We start from the raw sequence: 13394 nt of genomic DNA, 5'->3' as shown, positions 1-13394 counted from the left end.
GTAAAGTAATTTGACAGGTAAATCATACAAGCGTTTGGACACTTTGGTTGACTTGAGTTATTTGTATGTCGTGGTCGTTTATGTTCTTACGCTGAGCTGATCGAGCTCCGGAGGAGGTGGTGGGAAATCTGGCTCTTGAGGCTGGAAGGCCTCCCTAACCTTTGCTACAGCTCCAAGAATCTTATAACCTGAATCCAAAAATCCCTTTTGAAGATCTGTAAAATTAAAAAAAAACATTTTTACTCAAAGGGTTCCAAACACAACCCAAAGACAAATCCTTCTCATTAGCAACCGTAACTTACTTGGATCCTGGATATTTCCAGCCACAGCCTTTGCATTCATCACCATGGGAGAAATCGTCTGGCTCAGTTCATCTGATGCAGCCTTCACCATTTCTCTGAATTTTGGATCTTCAGAGTTCTCCACCTCTCGTTTTGCCACCAGAAGGACCCGGTTGGCTCTTCGGGCGATGCTGGTAGCGCCGGCCACCAGCATCTGAGGCTGGTGATTGGTCATGGCAACACGACATTTATCCAAGTCCTTCTTTATGGCATCCTCGGAGGCGTCCAGCAGAGATTTGGTATCAATAGCCTCGTCGACCAAAACTGGTAAACCACAGAAGACCGATGAGAAACTTGAAGGTTTGTTTAGTGGAAAACTATAAATACCACTAAAACTTTTGCACATTTCGAGCAACCACAAATTACACCTCTTGGAGATATTGCATGATAAATCACCACAGGGTAGCACACAATTGTGACGTGGAAGGAAAATGCTACAGTTTTCAAATAGAAAAACAACCTGAAAAGTTTGGCATACAGTTTATAAGACCTTTGTTACTTTGACTCCCCTAAATAAAATCCAGTGTAAAAATTTCCCAGAAGTTACCAAATTCACCAATAGCAAAAAGTAAAAGTGTTCTGTGAAAGCGCCAAAGGTTTGTTTGAGAACCTTAATGATTAGAAGGGCTATTGTAACTCTGGAGGACTTGCAGAACTCCACAACTCAGGTGGGAGAATCTATTAAGACAAAGGTTCGTCAGACAATCTAATAATCTGGAATTTCTGAAAGAGTGCCAAAGAAAAATGCCACTGTTGAAAGAAAACACCGTTAAAAATACAGTTGAAGCAACAGTGGAGTGTTTTTCACCAAAGAAGATTCAATTTCACTCGATGTGCAAAGCTGGTAAAGATATACTGAAACACCTGGAGCTTTAAATGCAGTGAAATGTGGTCCAAAGAACCCAGAGCAGCTGAACACACCACACCTTTCAGCTTTTCATTTACATAGTCATGTATTGTTTTCCCTTTTTTCTCTATCACAGAGAGTTCCAATAAAACTCAGGAAAGCTTCTAGTTGTAATGTGAGAAAATGTGGGAAAAGTCCAGGGGTGTGAATACTTTTGCAGCTTACCAGTCATCTTTTCCACATTGTCAATCCACTGATTCTTCATGGTCTCAAAATGTTCATATGCTGCTTGGTTGCCAGGGTTTCTTAGCAGAATGCGAGCAGCAGACACCACCTAAAAAACAAACAATGAACTAGTTATAACTAACAAAAGTAAAATTCTTGAACTGTTTCTGTGGCTTTTGTTTCAGGGTGGAGGTCAAACCGGACCAGAAAACCACTCAACCTTGACCTACTTGTGGTGTAAGATCTCTGGTTGACTTGACGGCAGCCTGGATTCCCTCCACTGTACTCTTGTTCGCAGTGCCGACCGCGGCCGCCTTCTCGGCCGTGGCGCCCAGCCTGTTTGCGTGGTTCTCAAAGTTGGCGGCTCTGTCGTCAAAGACCTACACATTCAAAGTAAAGTTGGGACCCAAAAGTACTGACGGAAAGAATACAGCACTCTACAGATTAATATCCCAGTGACCTCATCTCTGTTGGGAGCATCGAGGGGTGCTGTAGCGGCCACTGCCAGCAACTTGATGGGGGTGGTGGTGTCACTGAAGATGTCAGACACTTCCTGAGTCATTGCCTCCTGCATCTTTCCTTTCAGGTCCTGAGAGAAGGAGGAACATATTACAGCAAACAAGCGACCCATGGAAACCTTTGTTGACTTTATCATTTCTTAATTTTTATGAAGGATTATAAAAAATATTCAAATATAACCCAGTTTGCAAAAATTGGTTGTAGAGGAACACTGCAGGGAGCCTGAAAATATGTAACATCCTTACATATTTTTTTCAGATATTATGAAGAAATATTTTGACTTTTTTTTTTTTTAATTAGAATTTTAGCATTAGTTTGGTTGACTTGTTCTTCTTGTTACCTTAAAGCAGGGGTGCCCAAAGTCAGTTCTAGAGGGCAGCAACCTTGATGTTTTAGGTCTCTCCCTGGTAGTACCAACAACCTTTTCAGCATGTCAGTGTTATTCTTGGGCCTTCTAACGAGCCATCATTTGATCCAGGTCCGTTAAGCCAGGGAGAGAACTAAAACATGCAGGATGCCAGCCCTTGAGGATCGACTTTGGGCACCCCTGCCTTAAAGTAACAAGCAGAACTGAAAAGTGACATAAAACATGTACATTTCCAAAGTAAGTATGACAGGGGTGGGACACTACAGGCCTCGAGGGCCAGTCTCCAGAAACTTGTAGATGTGTCTCCACTTCAACACACCTGAGTCAAATAATGAGGTTATTAGCAGGACTCTGGAGAAACTGACTGCACTTAGAAGGTGATTCAGTGATTTGATTCAGCTGTGTTGGGCCAGGGAGACATTCAAGAGTTGCAGGATACCGGCCCTCGAGGACCAGGATTGCCCACCCCTGAAGTACGGGGAAAGCACTAGTTTTTACTTTATAAACCAAAAAATATCAAGATATATTTTACCATCTATGCCACTGAAATGACAGTATTTTGTAAATTTCCTAGAAATCCAAAATAACCAGCTTTTATTTCTTCTACCACAAACAACCAGCAGAGGGAGCCATTTCATCATGTATGAATTCTAAGCTCTCCCTGTGGAGCTTGGAGATTCATTGAGAGCTGCTGGTGGAGTGTGAGTAGCAGTCTTACTTTCAAGGCCTCCTGGAGCTGCTGAGCCACAGCGCGTGCCTGCGGGGAGTCCCCTTCGCCACGGGCGGCCAAGTCAGCCAGCTGGGCCATGAGCTGCTCCACCTGCTCACATTTCCCCACCAGCTCCTGCTTGTACGGGCCCTGCAGAGCGTTGGCCAGCCGGCGGCCCTCGGCCACCAGCCCACGGATGGCTGCCTGGCCTGAGAGCACAGAACACAGGAAGCATTTTACAGGCTTGAACGCAGATGATTATTTTTGGAACAGAACTGATAAAAAGCAAACAGAAGTTCCTTGTTTTTTTCCGTGCCACCAAAACAGCAAATTTCTGTTCTTGATTTATGCTGCATAACACTTGTTTCCTTTGTAGCTAGACCAGTTTACTTCCTGCAGGCTAATGCATAACTGCAATACATATCTATTGTTTTGACTGCAGTTCCACATAAAATTCTAGAAAATGTAAAAACAATGCCAAAAGCATTGCAGACTTTTTTACATTAAGTAACAGATTACAAAATAGTTAAAAAGGACACAGGATTTTTGTTTACAATTCATCCATCCATCCATTTTCTGTTCACCCTTGCCCCTTTATTTGTTTACAAATAATTTGCAAAACTTTCTATTTGTATCAATTTACTCTTATCCCCAGAAATAAAACTCAATGCAACCAACTTTCTTCAGTTGTCAGCCAGTTGGTAAATAAATATAATTTATTCTGAGTATACATACTGAGCTCTAAAAGCTAAATGTCACAATATTTACCAATACTATTCAATGTTAAAAATGTTTAATATTGTGCAGCCTTAATCAAAATACACGATTCTGGAAGAACACGTGACAGAAGCTCCAAAACACTCAAAGGAGGTTCATCTTTCAGCAGGACAATGACTGTAAACATACAGCTGGAGCAACAATGAGTGGTTTACATCAAACCACTAAAATGGCACAATCAAAGTCCAGATCTAAAGATAACTGAGAATCTGAGGCAAGACTTGCAGATGATTGTCATCCAATCTGACAAACCTATTCTGATAATGAAAAGGACAAATATATCTTTGCAAAGCAGGTGGCATACTCAAAAAGCGTCTGCAGCAGCAATTTCAGCTAAAGGTGATTTTAGAACGTTTTGAAGAAGGTGGGATGGAAACAAATGATCACTGAAAACTGTCTTTAGCTGTAAAAAAAATACATGCATGGTTTTTCTTCAACTTTGTGTTGATTCTACTACATGATATCCCACTCAAACTAACGTTTATTGTTAAGTCAAAGAAAATATAACAATAATAAGAAGTGTGGCTATTTATGCAACCGAATCACCAATATTTTACATTATTTTCCTCCTGTAAACATCTTGAGGCAAGAGATGAGCTCTTTATTTGAACTATGATAAAAAAGATAAAGCTCAAAAAACCAATTTGTTTTACAAATAGTCCAACTTAAAGTACAAAGCAAATAGGAAATGCGGGGCAACAAGAGTGTGACGAGTTACATGTTCTCCGCTATCAGAAAGAAGCATGAAGATAAGATACAAATTAAGTAGAGGTATGAAAATATTTCAATGTGTTCAAAAGCCTAAAAGCAAATAGAGCAAAAGTCATCAAATGATCAAATCCCTTTCATTGTAACTGTCTATGATTATGTGCCAACTACACGCTCAATAACATTTATTTGATTTAGTTTAGCTTTATTAATTGCCAAATTCACAATTATTAAATGAAAGTCAAATTTGAATAAATGTAAAGGTAGAAATACAATAACTGGACAAAAAATATTGACAATTTTGGTACACTTATTCCTGAAGTAACTTCCACTATATCATGTTTTTTTCCACCTCAGGCTCCAGCTGCTTTTGTAAACACATAAAAATGTCGTCCACATTTTTGTGGAGCCCTGCCAGAACCAAAGGACAACACAGCAGGGATGGGAGAACATGTTCTGCATGAGGTCACCAGAGGAGTGGAAGGAATGTGCTCGAGTGTGAAAGAGGTTTAGGGGGATGGACGCCAGACTCACCCACACCGCTGTCGTCCACGTTGGGGTTGTCGATCCAACGCTGTGCCTGCTCCGTCTTCCCCTCCAGGTGAACGGCGGCCTTCGCAGGCCGGCTGTTGGCCACAGCCTTGTTGGTTTTCGACTGCAGGTTCTGCAGGGCTGTTGCTATCTGCTTGGCCAAAGCTCGGGCCTCAGGAGTGTCACCTTTACCCCTATAAAGAGACACATTTACTATAAAGATATGGCTGAAACAAAATCTATGTAGTAGGCAATATTTTCCAATATGAATGTAAAGATTCCTTGTCAACTTATGGCAGACATTGCTATGGTAGACTGTTATATAAATTTTACTGTTGTGTCTTTGCACAACATGAATATAATAAGTCCAAGTCAATATGAGATATGCAAACAAACACCAACAAGGAATGAAGGAAAGATGAGAAAGGAATGAAAAAGGACAAGAAAGAAGAGCATGGACAGAAAAAATAAGGAAAAAAAGGGAAAAACACCAGACAAGAAGGCAATCAAAGGACAGAATGAAGAGTAGTAGGAAGTAAGGAAATACAAATAAGGAATGAAAGAACATCACAAGGAGGGCCCATAAAGGGGGAAGGACAAGAAAGAAAGGGATGACAAAGAATGGGACGACATAAAGAAAGGAAAGGAAAAAGAGGAATCATAGCAGAAAAATGACAAAGGAAAATGAGAGGAAGGACACAAGTGACGAAGGAAGTAAAGACAAGGAAGAAAGTGGAAATCAAAGGACACCAGGATAAAAAGTACAAATAAGAAATTAGATAATAATTTCAGAATAAATAGATAATAAAGTAGATAATAATAATAATAGAAATTAATAAGAAAATTACAAAAAGAAATTGTTCAATGAAGTCTACTTTATTTAAAAAAAACATCTAATTTTCCCAAAGTCCTGGACACAAGTAAGACAGATAAAAGACATAACTGAAAGAATGAGGAATAACACAAGACAAAAGAAGAAAAAAAAAAAAAGGAAAAACACAAGGAAGGAAGAGATGACGAAAGAGAGGACAGTAAATATTTCAGTAATGATACAGAAAATCAGTATCCAATTTTATTTTCTGTGCTTAACCACAGCTGGAAACACTGATATCAAGTTCCTAACTTTTCCAGACAGTGTAGGAAGCCTGTCTACAAATACAGGAATGATTTAACCTCTGTAAGAAAGCATGTGAGGAGCTGTAACTGTGTATGAAAATAGACCAACTGGGTTTACTGAGACAGACATAAGCCCAGCGTAACTCACTGTCTTCTGAGTTCACACAGCTTGGCAGTCATAGCGGCCAGGTCTCCAGCAGAGCGCAAAATCTCCTCTCTTTCTTTGGGATCCTCACACATGTCTGCAATCTTTCTGGCCTCATTGAGGAGGGCCTTGATATTCTCCTCTCCCTCTGGGCTGCCATGAGGGTCTGCAAGCCAGCTCTGTGCAAAGACACCAAACCATTAGAACACAATGAAGAGACTGTCTGAATCTCCGTTTTGTGGACCCAGATCTGCTGACTCACTTGTGCAGCGTCGATCCTTTTGGCGATGGCCTGCTTGGAGTTGGTCATGGCCTCGAGTTTGCGAGCAGCATTGCCAACCTTGCCGGCCAGAACGTCGAGTCCCTGGGAAACTTGCTGTGCCTTCTGCATGGCAGCCGGGGATGCTCCTTGACCTCTGGAGGAGGCAAAAAGCGCAACATCACTGAGCATTTACACTACCAATGTTTAAGCCCCAGTCTGGTTTTAGAATAGAAAGCAGATCCTTGCAAAAGCAAAACCAGGTGGAGAACCAAAAAAATTGAGTGTAGCCCTACTTCAACATATTTTTACTCACATAAAAGTAAACAATACTCATTTAAAGATCAAAATGACAATAATGTATAAAAATAATTATAAAACATTAACAAAAACTCTAGGCTTCTGTGTCTGGCGAACTTCTAATTAAAACAAGCCTGTTTCTCATTCAATGAAGTTACTCACAGTGGACTGAGCATTCAGATATTTTACTCAACTAAGAGTAATAAAATGACAAGTAAAAGTAAAAAGTACAGCGTAGTAAAAATATTCCAAAAAGTTCTTCTTTGTAACTAATTTCTACCCAATTCTGAGTATAATCCACTATTATTCAGTATTTGAATGGGATCTTATAAGAAAGTACAGCACTCGAAGATATATGCCTGTCAATTATTCTTTTACAGATTAAAAATCTGCAAAATATTTAGTTTTTTTTCACTATTCCAATTATTAATTGTGCACAACTTTGTATTTGAGTGAAAGTGTGGATTATTTCTGTGTCTACCTTGCCCTCATCTCCGACACCTGGTCAGTCATTTGACCCAGAGTCTTGGCCGTTCCCAGGATGTCCCTGCGCTCCTTCCCAGCACAGAGCTCACCGACTTTGCCGGCTTCATCCAGTATCTGACGGACAGCCTGCTCACCGGCGTCCCCTGTAGGTCCAACAAATCAGAGTAAGATCCACCAATAATCTTCCTAGACGAGTCACAGGAACAACGCGATGCGTTTTCTGTCTACCTGGTGGAGCGTATGGATCCCTCAGCCAGTTTTTAGCCTGACCCATCTTTGAATCAATCAGTCCCAGAGCCCTCTTCATGGCCTCAGTGTCCTTTAGATGGAAAAGAACAGAATTTATCTTCATTTCCACATCATAACTATATTTTTCTGTCCTTGAATCACAATATGCTAATTGATCATTAAGAAATCTCTTTTTCAACCACAGGTTTTTTATTTTGAGTCTGCTAATTGATCAGTGCAAGTTCTTTATTGGTTAAACTGCTATTTTGTGTTTAGCAAAATAAACATTTGTTAAAATCCATACGACAAGCATCATTACCATCCATCAGGCAAAACAATTCAAACCATGCAGCTTGTTTCATGATCAACAGTCTGAACAGAGCTTCATATTTAAAAAAAGCTAAATGTTGTTCCATCTTTCTCAAAGTGGATGGAAATATAGTCCTTCCAACAGCCACAGATTCAACAATGAGACTAGCCATTGTTGAACTCCAAACAAAGCAGAGTCCTGTTGGCAGTAAAAAAATAGAGGAACAAGAGAAATTAGGAAAACATAACTTCAATATTTAATCTCAGATGTAAATCAAATTTCTAACTGAGCGATTAAAAGGGTTCATATCTATGTTTCATAATTTGCACACACAAATGTCCAGAAATTGTAGTTGTATTTTAAGGAATAATTACAGAAGTAACAATTTTATGGAATTATTTTATACAGTATAAAAATGCTTTATACTGTTGGAATAAAAGAACTTTAGTAAAATGTTGTTTACGAAGGTTTCACATCTGGATTTTCAGACGAGAGAAAAAAAAGGGCAGATGGACAAACAAATGGAAGGATGTGTGAACAAATGAATGGAAAGAGGATGGATGGAATGATGAATGGATGGACAGATTGTAGATGAGCAAATGGATGGATGAACTGATCTAGGGGCCAAAGGGACATCGGACCTTACAAAACCAAATAATAAATATATATATATTTCTAAGTGGGCTACAGATGTTGATTCTTCACATCAGGGGCTCAGCCAGGTGGCCTCATTCTACGACAAAGTTTATTTTCTATTTTTAAAAGATAGATGATTCATCTTGTTCTAAACTCTGAAAATAGCAATTTTTTTGAAAAGTTAACTTCCTCAGCTTTCAAAATAAAACTAAACTTGTATCTGTTTTATTTTGCTGACTCCTGAACCAGACAGAATGATGAATGAATTGACTGTCAGGCAGAGAGACAGACGGATGCGTCCATTGATTAACAGATGGACGCATGATGGACAGTCAGATGAATGGACGGACATGAATGATAATTAAAAACAGATGAGAAAATGGATGTGTGTAATAAAAGAAACAAGAGTGATTGACATATAGATGGGTGATAAGATGAGTGGATTAATATATGGATTAAATAATGAAATAAGAGAAGAAAAGTCTGAAAATAAAAATAGTTTTTCATACTCTCTTCTTTCTTCACATTATTTTTTCCAGACCAAGCAGAAACCTGAATTTTAAAATAAAACTGCCTAAATCTAGCATGTTTATATCAGCATCCTGTTTCATGCACATCGTGAGATAAAGGCAGGGTAAAAAAACAGGAAGTACAAAGGTGTGAAGTGACAACAAAGTGTGGGTATATTACTTTACTGCTCAAACATTCAGTTCACACGGCTGCTTCACTGATCTGAGGAGGCTGCCAGTTTGGAAAAAGCCACATATGTGAACTTAAAAAGCTGAAAGGAATTTTTCTGCAGTGTCACTGATTACATGTCAAATTATACTCCAGTTCCATGATTTGTCACATGCGTGAGTGGTAGATAACGTAAATAATAAGAAATGTGCATGTTTAGTGTTCATGTCCAAGGAAACTGGGCAAATATTTGTTGGATTCAAATAGAAAGCTTTCTGTGTGCATCCACCATCAGGAGAAACCTGATATCCATGATAAGAAGATGTAAACCCTCGGAGAACTCTCCTTAATGACACCAAAATCAATACTGCATGACTCAGGTCAATCAATAAGGATGAGGCAGTGTTTAAGGGTCTCACATGTTGATACAAACTTGACACAGAGCAAAAGAAACACTCCATATATCAACACAGCAGAAATTCAACCCTTAAACATTAAAACTAATGTCTCTTAGTCTCATAGCGGTCTAACAAATGAAGCACACAGAGGCATCACAGAGCACAAAGCAGCTCACTCATCTGTCAGACATGCTGCTGCACAACCAGGGCGTGACAGAGGTGGGGGAGGGGCTTACCTTCTACAGGGGGTGAAGTGAGAACAAACAGTGAAAAGAAAGGAAGAACATAAATGTAAGCATTTAACTAAACATACCAAAGAGGAGCAAGGGGAAAAAAATAAGAAGTGTCAACAAAGATGGAAGAGTCTCAAGAAAAACATTTCACAAAACTTTAAGGCAGAAAAGCTGTAAGAAGCGCACCGATTATACAAGGAAAGGACTCTTGATTCACCACCTGCACAAATAACACATTTTAGACTTTCCTCCGATATGATAGATTATTAATTAAATTAGAATGTAGTTGAAAAATATACTTGAGTTATATAACACAGAAAACCCCTACAATGCAAAGATTCACAACACACAATGTATTTCAAGCGTTGATGTTATTGATTCTGGCTTACAACAAATGAAAACCCCAAATCCAGCTTTTCCAACACTTTTAATAAAAGACTAATAAAAACAAGAGATTTTTAACAAAGAAATAGTGTGAGGAAAGGCTACTGACTGCACAGCTGTTCAACAGACAGTCACTGAGACTCTCCGCAATGAGGACAAGCTACGTGTTTTCTGTAAAACTGCCAGATTTTTCCAGACTCTGGCTTCCAGACTTCTTGGTCCTTCCAAAATTCACTTTGAATTTAAGGCAAATATTTCTGCAGTTAACAGCCTTTAACACAGAATATGGGGGAACCGAGACAGGAAGAAAAGAAAAGCAGACACAAAGGAGGAAAGTAAAGATTTGAGAAATAAAAAACACAAGGAAGGAACGGTGGAAGCCAGGAAAACAAAAGGAAGGAAGGGACACATTTATAAAAACGTATAAAACTACAAAAGCACACCTATTTATGTATAGTCTTATCTTTGTGTGTTTCTCAGAATGGGGATCATAGTGAATTAATGTAATGAACAGAGTGACTGTAATTTCCTTTTACAGTTGAGCTGTAAGCTCAGACTTGTTGGACCCACCTTATTGGCCCAGGCGTCTTCGTCCCAGGATGTGAGTTGCAGCACTCTGATGATCTCATTTATCTCAGCGCTCATCTTCTCATAAGTGAAGTTTCGGTTCTTCAAGGCTTCCTCCACACCCTGGCTCCCAGATGTCTTGGTTGTCACAAAGATTTTTATACCTAACAAGAGTAAAAAAAACAAAAATCTCATCAACAACAAACACAGGGTACAGAATAAACTTATGTCAAGACAATAAAAGTCAGTGTGGTTACCTGAGATGAGGATGGGCAGCAGCTCTTTGACTGTATTCATGGAATTGACCAGCATCACACGGTGCTCCTGATGTGTGAGCTCCTGCTGGCGCTCATCGATCATTTTTGCCATCTTTGTCATACCTGTAAAGTGGACAATTAGCAGACTTTCCAGTGAAATTTTCTCTGATTTTCTTTTTAATTAATCAAATAGAACTCTGAAATGTTAAAAACTTGGGTTGTCGTTTTATAACGTAACCCTATAACTAGGGCAGTTTGTCTCTGTTCCCCAGTTTTTATGATGCTGCACACTGACCTGGCCCCAGATTCTTTGTGTATGTGATCAGGTCCTCCATTGACTCCACCACCTCTGCCACGCTCAGATATTCCAAGATGCCTTTGCACACACGGATTATTTTGCGGACCTGCGACAGTGAAGCGACGGCAAAGGCTGATTGAGACACAATTCTGAGAAAGTACTGATTATGTAAACATGACTGGTCCCTTTTCCCTGAACAGATTCTCTCTAATTATACTCTGACAAAGCTTCCTACTGACATTGTAACCACTTTGTCTGGAATCGTTTCAGTTTCACAGATTGCTGGAGTCACTGCTTTATTATCTAGCTGCATTGCAAAAACATGTTGGCATCGCTGACTGATGACTCCTGCTGACTCCTGCAGACGTGTCAGAGTATTTGATATGTGATTCTGGAGCGCTGATCAGCAACTTCTCCCGGTCTGTTACTGTCCCTGCCCTGAAATGAAGGATGGGGCTGATAGATGCCACCCTTGTTTGATTCAGGGGTTTTCAGATAGTAATATGGAGAGGTCCTCAGACTTGTTTACTTACTTTTCAAGGGCTTTTTGATGTGTAATCACTCAATTTAAAAGGCAAAACCAGTAAAGCTCTAAATTAAACTCAGCTCTTCAGAGAAGGGACTTATGATCATAAAATTTCCTCAAGAGATGAATCAGGAATCATCAGATCATTAGATCTGTAATATTTACAATCCAAAGAGTATTTTTTAACCTTCAGTGCATCTAAATAAAACTCATTGAGAGTCACAAATGTTGCTGACCTTTTGAAACAAGACAACTTATCATTTTTTGATAAATATGTGCAAGAGGAAATCTGTCATTTTTAAAATGCCATATTTCTATTTTTAAATTTCAAGATAAAATAAAACTTTTGTTCATTTTGCTCAATGAGATGTTGACATTTTGGGAAAATTATGTAATGAGAGGAAAAATAGATCTAAAAAACCCCAACACTGATATGTTAAGTCTTATTCTGTTGTAGAAATTCAATGCAACTACTAGAAAATAAATAGAAAACTGCTGGAATCTTCAGCAGCCATTATATAGCTACATTTAAAAGCATCAGTTATCTGTGGCTCCTGGGCTACAGGTTGTAAACCCCTACAAGTAGACAAACATGGAAAGGCCGAGTGCTTATAGCTACTTGTGCAACCAAAGTAAAATACTAGATTTAAAGAGCTCATCCCTGATTTTACTGAAAGAAGTGGGCCAGACAGCTGAAGTATAAAATTTAAAGAAGAACAAACAAATGAATCGATACCTCTGCCTCATCAAAAGTGAGGAGCAGGTCAGATGTTCCAGACAGAATGCCTCGAGATCCATCGATGAGGTAATCCCGAGCAGGAACAGAGTATGGGTCAGCTTTCAGCATGGAGGCAGCTTGAACCAGCTTTGTGCAGGCATTCTCCACTCTGGGAAGCAGAACGTAATCGATATGATCACCAGTTGCAGAAAAGAAAAATGTTTAGGAAAAGGTAGTGCTGATGGCAGCTCTCCAGAAACCTGAGGAGTACCATCATCTGTCTGAGGAAACTTTGGTCCAAAATTGACAATGTTATTGTCTCTTCTTGTATTGTTTTAAACTCATTCATGAAAATGCAAAAATGAAAATGTAAAGCTCAGGAATCATCATCTAATCATCCTCTCTAAAAGTGCTAAAAACACAAAAAAAAATCTACATAAATCTGTACTTAAATAAATGAAAATGCATAGACTTCTTGTCTTTGTATTGCAGGAATAATATGAATATTGCAAAGAAGCAACTGTAATCCTATATATTTTGAATAACAGTGACATGTTTCATAAAATATTTCTGAAATAATTTAAAAGTTCTGATGAAGTCTTTAAGAGTCATAGTTTTAGATGATGGAAGGAGTTTTTTTGGCCTTCTATAGTTTGGGACATACACACACACGCAAACACGCACACACACACACACACACACACACACACACACACACACACACACACACACACACACTCCCAAAAGAGTAAACAAAAAAATTCTACAATTTTACATAAAGTTTCCCAAAAAATAAAAATAGTGACACCAAAGACAAATATGATTCTTGAT

At 39.0% G+C, this 13394-nt stretch overlaps 1 protein-coding gene across 1 annotated transcript in view; it reads right to left on the bottom strand.

The window, feature by feature from the left end:
- The window catches only part of LOC129368132 (vinculin), a 28425-nt gene that overhangs the window by 3411 nt on the left and 11620 nt on the right, over positions 1-13394 (bottom strand). Inside the window, exons 3-17 of the mRNA XM_055042980.1 lie at positions 12582-12732; positions 11317-11425; positions 11022-11144; positions 10768-10928; positions 7559-7649; positions 7326-7473; positions 6548-6701; positions 6289-6464; positions 5028-5218; positions 3018-3217; positions 1874-2002; positions 1644-1793; positions 1414-1522; positions 303-605; positions 91-215 (exon numbers count right to left, since the gene is read on the bottom strand). Of these exons, the coding sequence (XP_054898955.1) occupies positions 91-215; positions 303-605; positions 1414-1522; positions 1644-1793; positions 1874-2002; positions 3018-3217; positions 5028-5218; positions 6289-6464; positions 6548-6701; positions 7326-7473; positions 7559-7649; positions 10768-10928; positions 11022-11144; positions 11317-11425; positions 12582-12732 (2320 nt within the window). The remainder of the gene's footprint in view (positions 1-90; positions 216-302; positions 606-1413; positions 1523-1643; positions 1794-1873; positions 2003-3017; positions 3218-5027; positions 5219-6288; positions 6465-6547; positions 6702-7325; positions 7474-7558; positions 7650-10767; positions 10929-11021; positions 11145-11316; positions 11426-12581; positions 12733-13394) is intronic.

This window comes from Poeciliopsis prolifica, unplaced genomic scaffold (genome assembly GCF_027474105.1).
Source record: "Poeciliopsis prolifica strain line A6 unplaced genomic scaffold, Auburn_PproV2 SCAFFOLD018, whole genome shotgun sequence".
NCBI lineage: Eukaryota > Metazoa > Chordata > Actinopteri > Cyprinodontiformes > Poeciliidae > Poeciliopsis > Poeciliopsis prolifica.
Note: the sequence above shows the minus strand (reverse complement) of the source record. Positions and strands in the feature narration are given on the sequence as shown.